The sequence below is a fragment of the Apodemus sylvaticus genome, chromosome X (assembly GCF_947179515.1).
Source record: "Apodemus sylvaticus chromosome X, mApoSyl1.1, whole genome shotgun sequence".
NCBI lineage: Eukaryota > Metazoa > Chordata > Mammalia > Rodentia > Muridae > Apodemus > Apodemus sylvaticus.
Window position 1 is genome coordinate 61,677,832 of NC_067495.1, and position 22,353 is coordinate 61,700,184.

At 37.1% G+C, this 22,353-nt stretch overlaps 1 protein-coding gene across 1 annotated transcript in view; it reads right to left on the reverse strand.

Annotated features, from left to right (window-relative positions):
* Tex11 (testis expressed 11) overlaps positions 1–22,353 on the reverse strand; it is a 246,191-nt gene that overhangs the window by 69,225 nt on the left and 154,613 nt on the right. The window contains exons 17-19 of the mRNA XM_052170254.1: positions 15,548–15,672; positions 5,448–5,533; positions 4,932–4,988 (exon numbers count right to left, since the gene is read on the reverse strand). Coding sequence (XP_052026214.1) covers positions 4,932–4,988; positions 5,448–5,533; positions 15,548–15,672 — 268 coding nt within the window. The remainder of the gene's footprint in view (positions 1–4,931; positions 4,989–5,447; positions 5,534–15,547; positions 15,673–22,353) is intronic.

Here is a 22,353-nt window from a genome sequence, read left to right on the forward strand (position 1 = left end):
TTGAATTTTATCAAATACTGACCTCTACCGGAAAAAGTCCTAGATGTTCTGAATTACTATACATCTTTGGAAGTAATAATATATAGCTTAATGTGTAACAATTTATTATTAATTCATATGATATCCTCCTCCTTTACTTGCTTCCAAATTAGAATTAACATATGGGGTTTGACTCTGTGCTACAGTTATATGGATTATGAAGCATTTTTAAGTCCCATATTGAAGGGCTTGTAAAACAGTAATTACAGTAATTAGAATGAAATGTCTACCGTAAGTCTTGAGAATTTGAATACTTGGTCCCAGTTGGTGGTTGTCTGGGAGAATTAGGTGGTGTGGTCTTTCAGAAGAAAGTATGACAATGGGGGAGAATGCTGAGGTTTCAAAGCACTCACACCATTATGACTGTACTCTGCTCCCTCTTTGTGGTTTGAGATATGAGTTCTCAGCTTCTGCTCTCACTGTCTGTAACCTCCACTCTGCCACGATGGACTCTAACCCTCTGGATCTTAATCCCTGAAGAGATACTTACTTCTATAAGTTGTGTTGGTCATGGTGTTTTATCCCAGTAATGAAAAATGTAAGACACAGATATTCAGTATCTTAAATACACTGAGTGGCAATTATGTCAGTTGCTAAACTAGGTTCCAGAGATACAAAGAAAAATACCAGTACTCCCAGCCTTCAAAGGACTCTTACAATAAGGCCGCTATTAAAGTTTAGTTCTGAAATTCCTTACTTCCTACTCCTTGAAATAATTTTATTGGGGCTGGAAAGATGGCTCAGCAGTTAAGAAGACTGCTCTTCCAGAGGTTCTGAGTTCAATTCCCAGCAACCACATGGTGGCTCACAACCATCAGTAATAGGATCCGATGCCCTCTTCTGATATGTCTGAAGGCATCCATAGTGCTGAAAATATCCAGTGGAAAAAAGATAGCCCTTTCAACAAATGGAGCTGGTTCAATTGGAGGTCAGCATGCAGAAGAATGTGAATTGATCCATTCTTATCTCCATGTACTAAGCTCAACTCCAAGTGGATCAAGGACCTCCACATAAAGCCAGACACAGAGAAACTAATAGAAAAGAAACTGGGGGAAACCCTTGAGGACATGGGCACAGGGGAAAAGTTCCTGAACAGATCACCAATAGCTTACGCTTTAAGATCAAGAATTGACAAATGGGACCTCATAAAATTACAAAGTTTCTGTAAGGCAAAGGACACTGTCAAAAGGACAAAATGGCAACCAACAGATTGGGAAAGGATATTCACCCACCCTAAATCTGACAGAGGGCTAATATCCAATATATACAAAGAACTCAAGAAGTTAGACTCCAGAGAACCAAATAACCCTATTAAAAATGGGGAAAAAGGGGTACAGAGCTAAACAAAGAATTTTCACATGAAGAACTTCAGATGGCTGAGAAGCACCTTAAGAAATGTTCAACATCATTAATCATTAGGGAAATGTAAATCAAAACAACCCTGAGATTTCCCCTCACACCAGGCAGAATGGTTAAGGATACATGCTCCACTATGTTCATTGCAGCCCTATTTATATTAGCCAGAAGCTGGAAAGAACCCAGGTCTCCCTCAACAGAAGAATGGATGCAAAAAATGTGGTATATATACACAATGGAGTACTATTCAGCCATTAGAGACAATGAATTCATGAAATTCTTAGGCAAATGGATGGAGCTGGAGAACATCATACTAAGTGAGGTAACCCAGTCTCAAAAGATCAATCATGGTATGCACTCACTAATAAGTAGATATTAACTTAGAAAACTGGAATACCCAAAACATAATCCACACATCAAATGAGGTACAAGAAGAACAGAGGAGTGGCCCCTGGTTCTGGAAAGACTCAGTGTAGCAGTATAGGGCAAAACCAGAACAGAGAAGTGGGAAGGGGTGGGTGGGAGAACAGGGGGAGGGAAGGGGGCTTTGGGGGAGTGGGGGGCCAGAAAAGGGGATATAATTTGAAATGTAAATAAAAAATATATCGAATAAAAAAAGAAATAGCAATATGAACAGTCAGTTATGGATCCCACACAGCCTACCATGAATAAAGGTTCTAATCCTTTAAAATAAATAAATTAAAAAATTAAAAAAAACTCAGGTGACAGCAGGTGTTGGCGAGGATGTGGAGAAAGAGGAACACTCCTCCACTGCTGGTGGGATTGCAAGATGGTACAACCACTTTGGAAATCAGTCTAGCGGTTCCTCAGAAATTTGGGCATGACATTTCCAGAGGACCCTACTATATCTCTCCTGGGCATATGTCCAGAGGATTCCCTGGCATGCAATAAGGATACATGCTCCACTGTGTTCATAGCAGTCCTATTTATAATAGCCAGAAGCTGAAAAGAACCCAGATATCCCTCAACGGAGGAATGGATACAAAAAAATGTGGTATATTTACACAATGGAGTACTATTCAGCCGTTAGAAACAATGAATTCATGAAATTCTTAGACAAATGGATGGAGCTGGAGAACATCATACTAAGTGAGGCAACCCAGTCTCAAAAGATCAATCATGGTATGCACTCACTGATAAGTGGGTATCAGCCTAGAAACGTGGAATACCCAAGACATAATCCACATATTAAATGATGTCCAAGAAGAACGGAGGAGTGGTCCCTGGTTCTGGAATGACCCAGTGCAGCAGTATAGGGGAATACCAGAACAGGGAAGTGGGAAGGGGTGGATGAGGGAATAGGGGGAGGGAAGAGGGATTATGGGACTTTCAAGGAGTGGGGAGCCAAAAAAAGGGAAACCATTTGAAATGTAAATAAAAATATATCGAATAAATAAATAAATAAAAGAAAAAATTTAAAAAAGAAATGTTCAACATCATTAATCATTAAGGAAATGCAAATCAAAACAACCCTGAGATTTCACCTCACACCAGTCAGAATGGCTAAGGTTAAAAACTCAGGAGACAGCAGGCGCTGGCGAGGATGTGGAGAAAGAGGAACATTCCTCCACTGCTGGTGGGATTGCAAGATGGTACAACCACTTTGGAAATCAGTCTGGCGGTTCCTCAGAAATCTGGGCATGACACTTCCGGAGGACCCTGCTATACCTCTCCTGGGCATATACCCAGAGGATTCCCCAGCATGCAATAAGGACACATGCTCCACTATGTTCATAGGACCCTTATTTATAATAGCCAGAAGCCGGAAAGAACCCAGATGTCCCTCAATGGAGGAATGGATACAGAAAATGTGGTATATTTACACAACTGAATACTACTCAGCAATTAAAAACAATGAATTCATAAAATTCTTAGGCAAATGTTTGGAACTGGAAAATATCATGCTGAGTGAGGTAACTTATTTACAAAAGAACACACATGGAATGCAGTCACTGATAAGTAGATATTAAGCCCAGAAGCTCTGAATTATCAAGACATAATTAGCATATCAAATGTTACCCAAGAAGAGGGAAAGAGAGGGCCCTGGTTCTGAAAAGAGTTGATCCAGCATTATAGGGGAGTACCAGGACAGGGAAATGGGAGGGGGGGGTGATTGGGAAATGGGCGGAGGGAAGAGGGCTTATGAGACCAATGGGGAGCGGGGAACCAGGAAAGGGGAAAGCATTTGGAATGTAAACAAAGAATATAAACAATAATAAAAAATCAAAACAAAACAAACAAAAAAACTAAAAAAAATCGAATAAAAGACAATAAAAATAAATAAATCTTTAAAAAATAAAAAAATAATTTTATTGGTGATAATTTTAAAGATGTCCCATTGTTAGAGAAAAAAAACCCAAGTTCTATTTAGTTCCCATTTGCCTATAACCCAGTTTCACAATTATTAACTCATCCATCACTGTAAATCTGCAACTATTAATCCAGTATTATTTTTGAAAAAGTTTCCGGATATCACATCATTACACCCACACTTATTCCAATGATGCATCTCCTGGAGATAGATAATATTTTTTAGAACAATATAACCATCACCACTATCATGCTGTCTAAAATGAATGGCCAAATTCTAAGTGCCTAGTATTCTTTAGATTGAGTTCACTTCTATTTGATTGATAAAGCCTGTTAAGAAAAAAGTGGATTTCACAATTTATACGTGAGCAAATGGTGCTATAACAAAACAAGTTAGAATTCCAAGTTATCTCAATGATCAATATTTCTCCAAAATTTAGTCAATAATATAGTGCCACAAGCTGTAAACATTGGAAACAAAACATGCAGTAGACATAGTCTATTACAGAGCTCCTGACCAAGCATGGAATTCAGAATTAGATACCAATTCCTGAAAGCTAAATTTAATCAAGGCTTGAGAAGAGTCTTCTCTCAATTCATCAGGAAGTAGTGGATTTTATGAATGAAAAATTGGTAACAAAATCCTTCCCTGAATAGTCAAGTTCTTTATATCTTATACCATGGCAATTGTGAGAAGAAATGTGTTTCTATGATCCTAGCTAAGATAATAGAGAAGAAGACCCAACAACAGTTCACTACATCATTTTTTCTTTGTGAGTTTCTATTGACTTTACCGTTAAAAGGGAATAGATACAATAAAATAATCAGATCATATGTAAAATTTGAGGCCTTATGTACTGCTAACTACTCTTTGTGTATATTCACTTACAGAATGATTTCCCAAAGGGTTGCATTTTTTTACCTTTTATACATATTAATTCACAGAGCAATTACAGAAACTCCATGAGAGATACATTGGTATTTCCATTTTACAGACAGAAAAACTGAAGGAAAGAAATGATAATAAAGTTATGTAAGCTACATATCTCATAAATAATTATATATAATATGAATCAAGGAAGAGTGGTTCAAAATCTATATTAGTTTCATCTACTACACAATGTATCTTTAAATGTAAGGTTTCCAATTTAACCTACATTAATTTTTCTAATGGTAAATATATCATTTCTCTTGAAATAACTTACTTATTTTGAGATTCTGGCATATGAAAAACTTGTGGAATAATAATTCGAATGAGACACCTGTGTAAGAAAGCAACAGAGAATATGATTTTTAGGGGTGAGAATGCAGCTTAATGGTAGAGTACCAGCCAATTTGATACAAAATCTAGAGTTGTCTGAAAAGAAGAAGCACAACTGAGAAGATGCCTCTATAAGATCTGGCTAGAAGGCATTTTCTTAATTAGTGATGATGGGGGAAGGAGCAGCCTATTATGGGTGATGCCACCCCTGGGCTGGTGGTCCTAGGTTCTCTAAGAAAGCAGGGTGAGTAAACGATTGGACTGAAGTTGGAAAGCCCTATGGTTGAACTAGGAGAAGAACTGAAGTAGCTGAAGGGGAGGCTGACCTGAGCATCTTTTTTTAAAAAACTGGTTCTTAATTATAGGCTTTGATATCATCAGCACTGTCTTGGCAATTTACAAATTAAAAATAAGAAGAGCAAAGAAATTTTTACATGTCCACAAATCATGAATTTCTTACTTTAAAGCTCCGAGTACTTCTTTTGGGTCTTTTGAAAGTTGAAATAAATATTCCAATCCTTTTTCTGCCACAAACTGTTGTCCATTCTAAAAGGAACAAACATAGTATGTTAAATTTCATACATCTGTAAAGAAAGTAATGCTCGGTACACGTTGTCTATATGCCTGTCTATTACAAAGAAATATATTCATTTTTTAGAACTATCTAATACTGCAGAATGAAAACTATAATTCACTGACATAAGGAAACAGGTCCATTTTATCCTTAGAAAACTGTTTTTCTTGTGTTCATTCTTTGGCTCTTTCTATTCTGTTTCTTTTGTCCTGTCTCAATTTGTTTATTTTTGTTTTATTTTATTGTATTGTGTTTTTTATTATTTCTTAGATGTCTGTTTTCTTGTTTTTAAACATAGGTCACTCTTTTAAATTTATTTTTGTTCTTTCAGTTATCCTGCACACACCCCCATGTATCTTCTGTGTTTTTTGTTTGTTAGCACTAATGGCTCATACATAGATTTGGGCTCATATCGTACCCATTTATTCCACCCAAAGTAACTGCTTTTGTTCCTTAATTATTAAATGCATCCTGAACATTTATGCGTCTGCTTATCATAGAGGTGCCTTTCATTAGCATTTATCACATTTTACTTCACAAAAGTATTCTGCATTGGTAAGTAATCTCTACTTTTGCTTCAGAGCCTTCTCCAATCACACCTTCTGGAAGCCCCTGTCATATCTACAGTAAGTAACTCTCCTCTGAGTAGGTGAGGGCCCCTGGCACTTCAAGTCTCTGTGAGGCTAGGCACCACCTCTCCCACTGAGGCCAGACAAGGCAGCACAGCTAGACCATATAACACAGACAGTAATATGCCTCTTTTCTAAGGAGAGTAAAAAAAGGTGTGGATCCAGGTGTGAGGGGAGGTAGAAAGGAACTGGGAGAAATAGGGGGAGGGAAAATGGTGATGAGAACAAACTATGCAATCTGTTTTCAATGAAAATGAAAAAGAAAAAGAAACTCACAGTTTCCCAGCCACAAGCACAGACTTGCTAAGTTTCCTTATCCTTGTTTTTTTAATGAACCACAAATTGTTGAATTCCCTCATTTCCAGTAATGCCAATACCTTAAAAGGCTCTATATATCCCCCCTTTATGCCCTTTTCTCATTTCTCCCAGCTCCTCCAGCCCTTTCATCATACACATTTAAGTTAGGTACATTATCAGAAAGATCTCTAAACTTTTAGAGATCTCTTCTCTAAAAGTTTCCTGCAGTAGAAATGTAGGTTTCATCCAAGGATACTGCTTACATGGGAAACTTCACAAGTGCCAGTTGGTTTTACTTTCATTACCTTCCTACCTTGGAGGTAGAGGTGGAGTATGTGCCTTCATTTTTCAGTTCTATTTTTGTATTATTCTCCCCATTTCTTGCCTAAAAACCACCACTTTAAATTTCTTGTCCTCAAACTATATCCCTTTTTTATCATCATGATTTCTATATTTCTTACTGCTGTCATGGTCTCTATAACCTTTATTGTTGCCATGGTTCCTATATCCTTTATTGTTGCCATGGTCACTATTTCCCTTGTTTCTATGGTTCCTAGGTAATTTCTTCTCATTTATTGGTGCATTCACTACTGCTTATTTTATCCAACTCCCCCCTTCTCCCTCATCTCTCAGTATTTTCAATGCATAGATGGATGATCTTCCTAACATTCTAGCCTCTCAATAGCTTAAATTTGATTCCATTACTAATAATTACAACAATTTCATCCTGTCATAAACTGCTCTAAAGGGTTTTAAGATTTTTAAACTGCAAACTGGTGAAGTCACTATGGAAATCGGTGTGGTAGTTCCTCAAAAAAACTAGAAACAGATTTGCCATTGTTTAGCTGCACAACTCCTCAGCATACTTCCAAAAACTCCTATGGCCTACTACAGAGATACTTGCACATCTATGGTTATTGCAGCTTTATTTACAATAGCCAGGAAACGGAAACAGACTAGATATTCATCATCTGATCAATGGATAATGGAATATAAGACATATACACAATGGATTCCTATTCTGCTGTAAAGAGAAATGAAATTTTCAGGTAAATAGATATAGCTGGAAAATATACTGAGAGGAGCGACTCAGATTTAGATATGCAAATGCCACATGCTTTCTCTTGCTTATTTGGGGATCTTGGATATGAATCTTTAGGTTTGAATGTTTAACCTGGAATAATCATAAAAGATTGGAAAGTAGAGACCATTTGGAAAGATGGCAAGAAGATACTCTCTAGAAAGGTGGCTAGTTGACCCAGGTGCTTTGAAGAAGCTAAGTGAAAAGTTGGGGAAGACTCAACTGGAGGGTTAGTATAGAGAGGGAAGGAGGAAGTATAAATGATGTTTGAAAAAGCTATAGGGAAACCAAGTATTTTATAGGCTTACTTAAAATTACAATTTTAATGTAATTACCTCTACATGGCAAGATAATGCTCCCACAAGAGTCAACAATTAACAAACCCCCAGTGCTAAGTAGGGGATACTTCCCTTCAATTGTTGGTCAAGGAGTCTAAGAGACCCCATCAAACAATATAAGCTATCGTCTACTGCAATTGGTCTCTTGTCAGAACAGGAACATAAAGACCCTACTAGTACAGACACTACACTTTGGACCATAGGAATAGAAGAAATCAAGCTGGTACTGACCTGGAAGCTAGATGACTGAGGGCTACCTGCAATATTGTTGAAAACTGCTATGCAAACTGCCAAGGAAAAAATTACCAAGAGTACGAAGAGTCTTACATAGCTATGAAGCCTGTGGATCACAATGGGATCAGCAAGACATCTGCAATGGTGCAACAGTGATACTTGTATCTTGAAGCAACAAACAACTGTTTAATTGGACCGAAAGTCCACCTCAGTAGGAGGGAAATCATACCAAGTACTATAAACCTAGCCAAGAACCCATGGCTGGAGAGGTAATAGGTCATCTGGTGATTTGAGTAAAAAGTTACCCACACCCTTAGGCAATTGAATACTTGGTTTCCTGTTGGTGATGCTGTCTGAAGAAGTTGCAGCCTTGCTGGAGGACATACATCACCAGAGGCAGGCTCTGGTGTTTCAAAAGCCACTTGCTATTATTATTATTGTTGTTGTTGTTGTTGTTATTAGCTATTAGTCTTTTGCCAGATACACTTTGGTTTCCAACTTTGTGTTTTTGCAGGTTTTTTCTTATTTGTTTATTTTTGAAGTTTCTCTTTTTTGTTTGTTACTTGGTTTTTATAGAGAGGAGAAATACAGCATATTGATTTGGGTGGGTACGGAATGAATAGGATCTGGGAATAGTTGAAAGGGGGAAACGTGATCAAAATGTATTGTATGAAAATGTTTTTCAATTTTAAAAGGCAACAAAACCTATGAACTCTCAGCTTGTTCCACACAGCATGCCTGCTGCTACCCTTCCCTTTCATGATGAAAATGGACTCTCATCACTCTGGGAGCAATAAGCTCTAAATAAACCCTTCCTTCTTTAAGTCACCTTAGTCATGGTATTTTATCATAGGAACAGAAAAGTAACTAATACAAGTCAAAAGGAGTACTTAGTACTACCATATTACTAAAGAAACAGATTTCCACTGCCTTCTAAATGCTCAGCATCCTTATGACCTTAAATGAGTAAAGCTCTCACATCTCACCCCAAAAGCTTCTCTTGTAATTTTTTAGTAGATGTAAACTATTAGTTCTACAATTGGTTAAAAGGCAGAGAGAAAGGTGACTTTGGGGTGGGTGTTCAGCCCTAAATGGGACATCAAACATCACAACCTCTAAACTTAAGGCTTGGGAAAAATTGTGGCAGAAAGATTGTAATAGCCTAAGGACTGGGATGATAGCTGTATGATAGGTTTTTTTCCTGGTAGGACAGAAATGTAGCTCCCATGAACAATCAACAGTTATGATTGCCTGTATAAAATCTACAAAGACAAAACCAATTTATACATTAACATGGATAGAGGAAGTTTCATACGCCCCCAGCCCCCAAGTGATGAGCTATAGAAAGTCAGTGGCTGCTAAGGAACGAGGAGGACGGACCAGGCTTTTTTACTCTCCCTTTCTGACAAAAGACCCCAATCCTAAGGATTCATCTCCAACTCCCTGCAAATAAGGGCAACATCAGACTCTAGGTTTTATACATGCATGCATGCATACCCACTTATACACACACACACACATACATATACCACACACATGACTAAAAGGTCATGAATTTGATAGGGTGTGGTTGGAGATACAGGAGGAGTTGGAAGCAGGAAGAGGGTGGGAAGGATGAAAATACAGTGTAATCATGTATGAAATCCTCAGTAACAAAAAATAAATTTATAAAGGCACATAAAGTTGGAGGGAAAAAGAGAGGGAACTCACGGGGAAGAATAGAAGGTGGAGTTGATGAAACACATATGCATATTTCAATTCTCAAATGAAAATTTAATAAAATAAGAAAATTTAATAGAAGAAAATAATTTTGCTTCAACAAAGTGGATATCGGGGTACTTGCAACCTCAACTATAGAAATTTGTGCTAAGCAGTCCAGAATAAGATTTGCCTTATTGGACTATTACTTAACAAAGACCAACTTTTATCAAAATGTAACATCTTTTAGTAATAAATTATCCCTTCCTTCCTCTTTCTCTTCTTCTTCTTCTTTTTTTTAATGGTTTTTGGTTTTTCCAGACAAGGTTTCTCTGTGTAGCCCTGGCTGTCCTGGAACTCACTCTGTAGATCAGGCTGGCCTCGAACTCAGAAATCCACCTGCCTCTGCCTCCTGAGTGCTGGGATTAAAGGTGCTTGCTACTACCACCCAGCTCTCCGCCCTTTTCATTAAGGCTCTCCTTACATTCTTTGTGCTGGCTCAAACTCACTGTAGCTTGGACTGGTTTCAACTTTGTGATTGATCTCTTTGCAGGGATGAACATTAAAGGGAATTACAAATTTATGTAGTGACTTCTTGTCAACTTCTTAGTTTGAATTTCAGGTGAGGTATAGTTGACTGTTTCACTATTTAATTTGGTGGCCAAATAGAACAACCCAAGTGTGATGTCTTTAGCAATAGGGTCTTATGATCTAGATCTGGCAGGCAAAAAATGATGTTGGCACTAACTTGTATTGTTCTGGGGGATTCTATAGCCCTCTTTACCAACATCTTATAAGGAGGTATCCCAAACCTGGTACTGAGACTTTCATTTAATTTGGTTTCTGGGAGGAGCATTATCCACCCATGCAAGATAAGTGAAGTCATTTTGATTAACTTTCAAAATGGTAGACTTTCACAGGGCTTTCTCACACACCCTTAGTTTTGGTTAACTCTCTCCATACCATTCCTTTCCCCTATTTCCTGATCCTCACCTCTCCTCTGCCTTCATATCACAAGTGTCTTGGTAATCTCCTTCCTTAAGGTTTCTCTTTACTCTTCACATGTAACAGCCTTTTCCTAGCTTTTTTTCTTAATCTCCACAGACATACCAGTTGAAAAATTCTAAGGTACGGTCTGCATATGAGGGAGAACACGTGATTATCTATTCAGGCCTAGATATCCTCACACAGTAAAATTACTTTCAGTTCAACTTTCCTGAAATTTCATTTCCATTTATAGTTGAACAATTGCATATATGTACTACAATTTCGTTATCAGTTCATTGATTGATAGACACCTAGGCTGTTTACATTCCAGGATATTGAGGATAATTCCATTTTCTGACCACTCTCTCTTAACTATCTGTGCATTCTCTCTGAGTATAGCAATCCTGCAGTTAAACCTCCAACTGGTCGATGCTTCCAACTTTTCACTGCATCTCAGTCACTTAATGTCTTCTAATACACCCACTAAATATTCTAGAAGTATTCATTATAATTACTCTACTTTTACTGACAGTTTTCATTCACTGTATTCATTTTATAAAGCTGAAAGTCTAGTTAAGTCCAATTTTGCACTGACTTACTTTTGTTCTTTCATTCATTAAACAAAATGAAGAGGTTGTATGAAATTATACAATTATTTGCTTTATTTTTGAACATCATCAAATGAGTCTTAATAGTACTGGCAAGCACATGACACTTCCTTCGTCATTCGTTTCCTGCCTTCATGAATGATTAGTTTATACCTTATCCTGTCTTCTCAAATTATGTATGTATATATATATATCCTAATGTCATCACTTGACAGTAAGTTTAAGAGAAATGAAAAGACAATCCATTAATGAAAGAGAGAATGAAAGAGAGTGACTGATAAGGTATGAATAAAACAGAGAACTAAAATCTAATTATGGTTCAAAGAATAATCAACTGTATTGATTACTGATGATAGTAAAATATGATGAGGACAAAGATTTAACCATTGCAATATACAGGACCAGGTCACCATAACCTTAACAGAAGCAACTTCATATGCTTTCCTGAACAAAGGCTTGACTGGAGATAAAGTTCAGGAGATATGAAGGAATAAATATAGATACTTCAGAGGAGTTTTGTTACCAAAACCCAGAAAATAAATTAGGTAGTAGTTGGTAAAAACTGTTTGTTTGTTTTTTTTAAGATTCTGATCATTTGAATAGGACAAGAAGATATTTATAAGCTATGGAATTAAATATGAAATGAAAACAGATGATTTCAGAAGCAAGTGTCTAAGTTGAGAGGTTAGCTTTAGAAAGGAGTGTGTGCAGTTTACCCACAATAATCGTTGAGAAGATAAAATATATACAGTGTGATCCCTGGTATGTACAGAGAGGTAGTAGTAGTAATTCATGGAAGTTCTCTTCAATGGTTCTTTAAGTTTTAGAAACTAGAATATGTATGTATTCACTATGGAAGGTAAATTTTATGAATGGCTAATGTTGTGGATTAAATGTAAAATATCCCAGCCCCGCTACTTGCTCTGTCATTTCTGGATACTGATGCAACGAGACTGGCTGGCCCGTGCTCCTACCACCTTTCCCAGCATGATGGACTCTGGAATTGTAAGCCCAAGAAACACTTTCGTCCTTAAATCACTTTTGTGATGTATTTTATCATAGCAACTGGAAATGAAAGGAATACAGATTGAGAGATATGATAGCTTATTCTAAAAGAGAAAGTGGTGTTGTACCCTTAGTTGTCTAGCCTGTAATCCCAAAATTGGATTGTCTCCCATTCTGTCTCTAATTTCTCCCTATTCAACTCCCCAGAAACAGCTAGAATTTGCATTCCTAAACCATGGCTTGTGATTCTGTTTGCTGTTTGGATTTGGTGTTTTGAGATAAAATCTTTCACTGTAGTCAAAGGCTGACCTCAAAATACTTAGCTTCCTGTCTACAGGCTAGGACACCACACCTGGCTTCAACATATTGCTTTTTATATAAACTACCAACAAAGTTTTCAGGTCTACAAAATAAATACTATACAATCAAGACACAGATATCAATTCAACCTTATCTTGTATGTTTCTCTATAGCATTATTTGAATGTTCAAGTCACTATATTAAGTACAAGATCAAGAAATAAATCATTTATCATTCTAACCAAACACAGTCTCACAAGTCAAGCCAAGCACACTACTTTCCCCCTGTTTATCTACATCATCTCATCCTTTGAAATATTTTCTTACATATCTAGATGCTAGATGTTTTCAAAGGTCAACTTAAGTTTTCTCTCTGTTATAGAGATTTCCCAGTTCAACTCCAGTTTCCACTGCTTGTCTTCCTCCTCGGATTTTCAGTGATTCTTAATACACATATTGACTATTTTGTTTTTGTTCTATGTACTGTCTAATAATGCCAATGCCCATTTTGTCCCTTCAAACTAACTTGAGAACTCTATTTCAAGATCCTAGACCAACAACTTACCCAAAGTAGTTGTTAAACATAATTTGGACCATAGATTTGGATACCAATAAACAAGGTAACAGAATCTCTAAAGGAAGAAAATTATTTGACACCAACATGGGGTATGTTTGTACTGAATGGAAAGAAACCAAGTGAGAGGAAAAGAAGGGTCTAAAATTTTACATTTGACATAAAAAACAGACAAGTAGTAATAGAATCATAGAAATGAAATTTTAAGCACAAACTTGGTTTTGATCTAAGGGAAAAATCAGAAACTAAAGTATTTTAAATAAGGAGCCTAGAAAGATGGCTCAGCAGTTAAGAGCACTGGCAGTTCTTCAAGAGGACCTGGGTTCATTTCCCAGAACCCTCATGATGGCTCATAACTCTCTGTGATTACAGTTCCAGGGTGACAGGCACATAGGCAGCACATGTACATACCTGCAGGCAAGACATTCGTACACAGAAAAGAAAAAGAAAAAAATTAAATCTTTTTTAAAAGAGTCAAATATTCTAAATCACATTTTCAATCATTTTAGTTAATTTTTAAAACAGTCCCAGAAACATTATCTTTATTGGCAAGTGGTGATATTAAGGTTTTTTAAATGTTAGGTATTTATTAAATTTAGAGAGGGGAAGAGGTATGGGATGTGGAAATGGGTAGACCGGGAGGATGATAAAGTCTGGGAAAAGTTTATTAAATTTATAGAAATTTTAAAAAGAAATTAAAAATGATATAAATTTAATAATTAATTTATATAAATTAATAATTTTATAATAAAATTATAGATAATTCAAATAATTAAATGAAATAAAAAATAAAATAAATATCAACTTATATAAATATAATATATAAATAACTGTATAAATGAAAAGGAGAGTAGGTCTCATAGTAAAAAGTTAAAAGAGGAACAGGGATACATTTTAGTGCTAGAGTGCTTGCCTAGCATGTGTGGGACCAATACTCTATATAGGCCAAGAGTTCCCAAGTTACTCTTGAGGCTTTTTGAATTCTGTATCTTATTAAGACCAAAATTTTACAAGTAAAACATGTATTTATTAAACTAAAGTTGATGTAGTTGAAAAGATACAGGTTAGTTAATGGCATTTTGTCAAGGTTCTGTCCCACAGTTGCCTGGCAACAGCCAGATGTGCCTGACTCACTATAAAAAGGGCTGCTTGTCCCCTCCTCTCCCTCTTGCTCTCTTGCTCCCTTCTCTTCTCCTCTCACTCCTGCTCCTTACCCTCTCTCCCCATTATCCTCCCCCCTCTCTCCATGTACTCATGGCTGGCCTCTTTTCCTCTACTCTCCCTTTCTGCCTTTCTCTGCCTCTACTGCCTTCTCAATTCCCCTCCCCATGTCCTAAATAAACTCTATTCTATGTTATATCATCATGTGGCTGGTCCCTCAGAGGGAAAGGATGCCTCAGTATGGGCCCACAAAAGCGCCCCTTCCCCCACACCTGACTGCACATCCACCATATTCCTTCTCTTTCCTTATATTTTTATAAAGCACACTAGTCATAGTAGTAACTCCCAGTAAAGGCAGAGAGACAGGTAGATATCTATGAGCCCAACTCCAGTCTGGTCTATATAGTAAGTTCTAGACTAGCCAGAGCTACTTAGTGAAAACAATACCACAACTACCACCACCACCTCCCCCGACCCAACTTCATGAAAAAAAAAAGACCACAAATGATTAAACTATTTCATTTAGTTTAAACTATTTCATCTAAATTGATAAGAAATGTACATTTCAAAGCAGATACATATTTATTTGTATGATGTGATATACTCTACCTTTTCACAGTTGGGATATAACATGAGGCCTTGTTTACTAGGCAAATGCTCTACTAGGAGCTATAAGTCTCTGCCTGAAATAGCTTTTTTTTTTAATCTGAAGTTTCTTTTAATTTTAAAATATCATTACTATTATAATCATCATTAACATCATTATAAGTGTGTGTGTATGTATGTATGTATGTGTGTATGTATGTATGTATGTATGTATGTATGTATGGTGGTCTCTCAGTGGTCCTAGAGCTTCATTTAAAATGAGTGTTTTTGCTATGTTTACTTTTGTTTGTTTTAAACACAAATCTGTTCCCTCAAAAGAAAAGAAACAAGACAATTCTATAAGAATCTTGGGAGAAAATGTGAGACAAAACAGTAAAGGAGGGCTCTCCTATGCCTAGGTGATGATGATTTTATGAAGTCTTCTTCAAAAAGGAAAAGAGTATAATATAATAGTAGATGCTTGAGTTACCTCCAGAGCAAAATCTATAGACAAATTTAGGATTTGGAGAGTTGAAACTCCACTTTCAATTAGTCCACGATCTTCTGATTCTTCATCCATTAAAATTTTCTTTAAAGTACAGACTACCTGTAAAGCTGAAACAAAGAATAAAAATGTAAGACATTTTCATCAATGATAATATTTATGGTTATTTCACAATGAATTTTGAATCATCTTAAGAATATCTGTATTTTTAGAAAGATAAAATGCATTAGGTCATATGAATTAATAAACTACCAAGAAAGATGTGAATATTAGAAAAATGCCTAATTGAACAACTGTATTTGTGGGAATCCATAGATATATGGATATAGCCTCAAAAGCAAACAGATACAAAATGTTCATCTAATAGTACATGTAAGAATAAAATATGGAACCTAGAACCTAAATTCCATTACTAATGCATGGATTGAATATATTGTGGGACATTACAAAATGGAGTATGTAACACTACTGAAATGAAATGAGAGAGAGCTGCAGAAAGAGAGAAGCCCCGCAGCCATACTCGCTGCCTGCCAGGACAGAAAAGGTCACTGGGTACTGTATCACCCTGAGCTTTAGATCTCTGGTGGTGCAAACCGACAGGGGTCTGCCTGCACTCAGGAACTGAGCACATAGGCGATTTGTCTGCCAGCCTACTGGGTGTGGGGCCTGTGTCCCGCCCAGAGAGCAGCAGAGGAAGAGATTCCCTGTGGCCATATTTGCTGCCTGCCGGGGACAGAAAAGGGTCACTAGGTACTGTACCACCCTGAGCTTTAGATTTCTGGTGGTGCAAACCGCCAGGGGTCTGCCTGCACTCAGGAACTGAGCACACAGGTGGTTCATCTGCAAGCCAGTCCATAGTGGGACCTGTGTCCTATGTGAGAATCAACAGAGGGAGTGACCCCCACCACACCATCTTCGCTCCATAATAGAGCAGACAGAGAACACCTGGTTGACCTTGACAACCTAAGTATAACATTGCTTGAGGCAAGACTGAGCAGGGATCCAAAGGCACAAAAGAGGAAGGCAGCATATCAGTAATCTGTGCCAGTGTTGTCCAGTGTTGCAGAAATAACCTTAAAGATCCACAGTAGGTTGAAGCACCAGCCAGTGACAATAAGGCCATCTAACACCTGGGAGAACTAGATGGCTAAAGGCAAACGTAGGAACATTACTAACAGAAACCAAGGCATTATGGCAGCATCTGAACCCAATTCTCCAACAATAGCAAGTCCTGGATACTCCAACACACCAGAAAAACAAGATTTGGATTTAAAATCACTGGTCATGATGCTGGCACAGGAACACATGAAGATATACTAAAAGAAATTCAGGAGAAAATGAATCAAAAATTAGAAGCCCTTACAAGCGAAACACAAAAATTATTGAAAGAAATTCAGGAGAATACAAAAGCCAAAAAGGAGGAAACGCAAAAATCACTTAAAGAAATACAGGAGAACTTTGATCAACAGGCAGAAGTCATGAAAGAGGAAACACGAAAATCTCTTAAAGAATTAGAGGAAAACACAAACAAGCAAATGACAGAACTGAGCAAAAACTTCCAGGATCTAAAAACAGAAGTAGAAACAACTAAGAAAGCACAAAGGGATACAACTTTGGAGATAGAAAACCTTGGGAAGAAATCAGGGACCATAGACAAATAACAACAGAATACAAGAGATAGAAGAAAGAATCTCAGATGCCGAAGATACCATAGAAACCATGGACTCAACAGTTAAAGAAAATGCAAAATGCAAAAAGCTTGTAACCCAAAACATCCAGGAAATCCAGGACACAATGAAAAAGCCAAATCTAAGGATTATAGGCATTGATGAGAGTGAAGATTTACAACTTAAAGGGCCAGCAAATATCTTCAACAAAATTATGGAAGAAAACTTCCCTAACCTAAAGAGAGGTTGAATATACCCATGAATATACAAGAAGCCTACAGAACTCCAAACAGACTGGACCAGAACAGAAATACCTCCCGTCACATAATAATCAAAACCCCAAATGTACTAAACAAAGAAAGAATACTTAGGGCAGTAAGAGAAAAAGGGCAAGGAACATATAAAGGAAGACCTATCAGAATTACACCAGATTTCTCACCAGAGACCATGAAATCTAGAAGATCCTGGGCGGAGCTCATGCAGACTCTAAGAGAACACAAATGCCAGCCGAGACTGGCATTTCCCAGCGAACCTCTCAATTACTATAGATGGAGAAACCAAGATATTCCATGACAAAACCAAATTTACACAATATCTTTCCACAAACCCAGCCCTACAAAGGATAATTGGGGGAAAACACCACTGCAACGAGGGAAACTATACCCTGGAAAAAGCAGGATACTAAGCTTCCTTCATCAAACCCAAAGAAGATAACCACACACGTATAAAATTAAAATAAAAAATGTTAGGAAGCAATAACCACTACTCCTTAATATCTCTTAACATCAATGGACTCAATTCCCCAATAAAAAGACATAGACTAACAGACTGGTTATGTAAACAGGGCCCTACATTTTGCTGCATACAGGAAACACACCTCAGTGTCAAAGACAAAAACTACCTTAGAGTAAAAGGCTGGAAGACAATTCTACAAGCAAATGGTCCCAGGAAACAAGCCGGAGTTGCCATTCTAATATCAGATAAAATTGACTTTCAACCTAATGTCATCAAAAGAGACATGGAAGGTCATTTCGTGCTGGTCAAAGGAAAAATCCAACAAGAAGAACTCTCAATCCTAAACATCTATGCCCCAAATACAAGGGCGCCCTCATTCATAAAAGAAACACACATTGCACCTAACACAATAATTGTGGGTGACTTCAACACTCCACTCTCACCAATGATCAGGAGAACAGAAACTAAACAGGGAGACAGTGAAACTAATTGAAGCTTTGGACCAATTGGAATTAACAGATATATATATAGAACTTTTCATCCCAAAGCAAAAGAATATACCTTTTTCTCAGCACCTTATGGTACCTTCTCCAAAATCGATCATATAGTTGGTCACAAGACAGACCTCAACAAATATAAGAAGATTGAAATAATCCCATGCCTCCTATCAGATCACTATGGAGTAAAAGTGGTCTTTAATAACAATAAAAACAACAGAAAGTCCACATACACATGGAAACTGAACAATACTCAATGACACCTTGGTTAAGGAAGAAATAAAGAAAGAAATCAAAGATTTCTTAGAATTTAATGAAAATGAAGGCACAACATAAACAAATCTATGGGACACAATGAAAGTAGTGCTAAGAGGAAAACTTATAGCTTTGAGTGCCTCCAAAAAGAAATTCGAGAGAACATACACTAGAAGATTAACGGAACAACTGAAAGCCCTGGAACAAAAAGAAGCTAATTCACCCAGGAGGAGAAGACAGGAAATGAAACTCAGGGCTGAAATCAATCAAGTAGAAACCAAGAGAACCATACAAAGAATCAACAAAACCAAAAGCTGGTTCTTTGAAAAAATCAACAAGATAGATAAACCCTTAGCCAGACTAACCAAAGGGCACAGAGAAAGTATCCAAATTAACAAACTTAGAAATGAAAACAGATATTACAACAGAAACTGAGGAAATTCAAAAAATCATCAGATTCTACTACAAAATCCTGTACTCAACACAACTGGAGAATCTGGAGGAAATGGACATTTTCTTAGACAGATACCAATTACCAAAATTAAACCAGGATCGAATAGACCATCTAAACAGACCCATAACCCCTAAAGAAATAGAACGGGTCATAGATAGGCTTCCGACCAAAAAAAGCACAGGACCAGATGGTTTCAGTGCAGAATTCTATCAGACCTTCAAAGAAGACTTAACACCAATACTCTTCAAACTTTTCCACCAAATAGAAACAGAAGGAACACTACCCAACTCCTTCTTCAAAGCCACTATTACACTGATACCAAAACCACACAAAGATCCAACTAAGAAAGAGAATTTCAGGCCAATTTCCCTTATGAATATCGATGCAAAAATACTAAATAAAATTCTTGCCCACCGAATCCAAGAACACATCAAAATGATCATCCACCATGATCAAGTAGGCTTCATCCCAGGGATGCAGGGATGGTTCAATATAAGGAAATCCATAAATGCTATCCACTACATAAACAAACTCAAAGAAATTAAATGAATATATTATATTTTATTATATGTCTTAAAGGAAGATAATTGTATATTGAATGTGTGCAATTGATATTAAATGATAACTAAGTTATACATCATAGCCAAAAGGCGATAAATCTATTCACAATATTCAATTGACCCAAAACAAGAAAAAGCAAAACAGCTACAAAAAATAGATCGCATAAATGGACTACCAACAGTGTAATGCTAAATTTATACCCAAGCACGCTGAATGTGGTGGTACAGGTCTGTAATCACAGTACTCAGGAGACCAAGGCTGCAGCATCACAATTTCAAGGCCTATTTGAACCACAAAATTACTTAGAGTGTGTCTAAGAATAAAAAGTAAAAAATAAAGGGTTGGGGGATATAATTTAGTAGTCGAATACTTGCCTAGCATGTATGGGGGCCTTGAATTAATTCCCAATTACTTTAAAATAGAATAAGTAAGTCTAACCTTATTAATACTCATATTACATCTAAGTGTTGAAATGAACCAAGTGAATGGCAAATACCATTAGATTAAAGCAAAACAAAACTTTTAAATATATGCTACCAACAAGAAACACATTAAAATTTTTATTGGCATATACTCATTTTACATAGTGTTGGGTTTCATAAAAAACAATTTTATTCAGTACAGTATAGATGTGGGCCATATTCTTTTCCTTCTTCCCTCCTTTCCCCTTCATCTCCTCCAGGTAGTCTTCTTTCTTTTCTTAGTCTCCCTTCTACACTCAAATTTTTATAAACATTAATGGTCTTACATATGTATACAAAACTAGGATCCACCAATGAATGACAGAAAGCATTCCATATTTGTCTTTCTGACTTTCAAATTTTTCTGAGTTTGACTCATTTCAGTTAATATGATAGTTTTCAGTTGTATCCATTTTCCAGCAAATGACATGAGTTTCATTCTTCTTTATGCCTGAGTAAAATTTCATTTGTTTATAAACACATTTAAAATATTTTATTATTTGTTTGTGTGTATGACATACATATGGGTGTCTCTGTGTGTGACAATATATGTGTGGAATTCAGGAGACTACTTTGTGCAGTTGTTTCTAGGACCAAATTCAGATTGCCAGACTATCAGAGCAAGTTTATCCACTGAGCCATCTAATTAGATATCTTTTTTTCTAAGACAAGCTCCCTGCACTTGAATTTGTTCTGTAGCCAAGGATAACTTGAACTTTTTATCTTTTCACCTCCACCTGCCCAGTGGTGGGATTGGAGGCATGTGTCAACATACCCAATTTTACATGTTGCTAGGGATCAAATCCAGGGATTCTTGCATACTAGTCAAGCACATTATGAATTAATCTGCATCCAAGCCACAATATCACAATTTCTTTACACATACATCTGTTGGTAACACCTGTACTGGCTGGATTTATTAATTTGACATAGGCTGTACTCATCATAGAGAAGGAAGTCTCAGTTGAGGAAATGCCTTTATGAGATCCAGCCAAAGGACATTTTCTCAAGTGGTGATCAAATGCGTAAGTGATACCATCTCTGGGCTGGTGGTCCTCGATTCTACAAGAAAGCAGTCTGAGCAAGCCATGTGAAGCAAGCTAGTAAGCAGCACTCCTCCATGGCCTCTGCATCAGTTCCTGCCTTGAGATCCCAGCCCTGCTTGAGTTCCTGCCCTGACTTTTAATGGTGGAATATGATCTAGAAGTGTAATCCTAATAAACCCTATCCTTTACAACTTGCTTTTGTCTCAGTGTTTTGTCACAGCAATAGAACCCTAAGACAGCACCTAAGTTAATTACATACTTTGGCTGTTACAAATAAATAATAAAACACAAAGTTGGTTTAAAATGTAAATAAAATATAGTATAGCAAATGTAAGTAAAGTAGGAATATCTGTTTTAATAATAAATAGATTTCAGAAAAAGGAACAATTACCCAGGATAGGATATTTCAAGGTAATAAATATATCAATACAACAAGGACATAAATCTAATGGCTTATCTGATGACAAAATTTCATAAGATGCAAAAAATGGGCTAGTGAGATGGGCTAAGACACTTGTCCTCAAGCCGGATGATCTGAATTTTATCCCCAGGACCCACATGGTAGAAAGAGAGAACCCAATAATGTAAGTTGTTCTCTCTCTCTCTCTCTCTCTCTCTCTCTCTCTCTCTCACACACACACACACACACACACACACACATACACACACACACACACACACACACACAAAACGCCAGGATGAAGACTAGCCTCATGGATTGTAGACTTCAGGCCTACTCCAACAGACTCAAAAGCTAGGCTCACTCCAATAGACCTAGGTATCAGGTATCCCTTGCCTCCCCAGCCCCACCATACATACATGTAAGTTCCATATGTACATCAAGTAGCCTCAATTAACTCAATCCATCTCAGGAGATATAAGCACCAGACCCATCTTCCAGTCTAGATCCTGGTATTATGAGTACTGCCAAACTATCTTTAGACATGTGAGCTATCCAAAAGCATGAGGATGTAGGCACTGGCCTGGTATTTGGTTCCCAGGAAACTGTGCTAGAACATAGATATGTGGGCTCTGGCTTCAAGATTACGTCCATAAGGATTGATTGGTCAGGGCATCAGGGCTATAAAAAGCTATTCTCAAATCTCACTATAAAA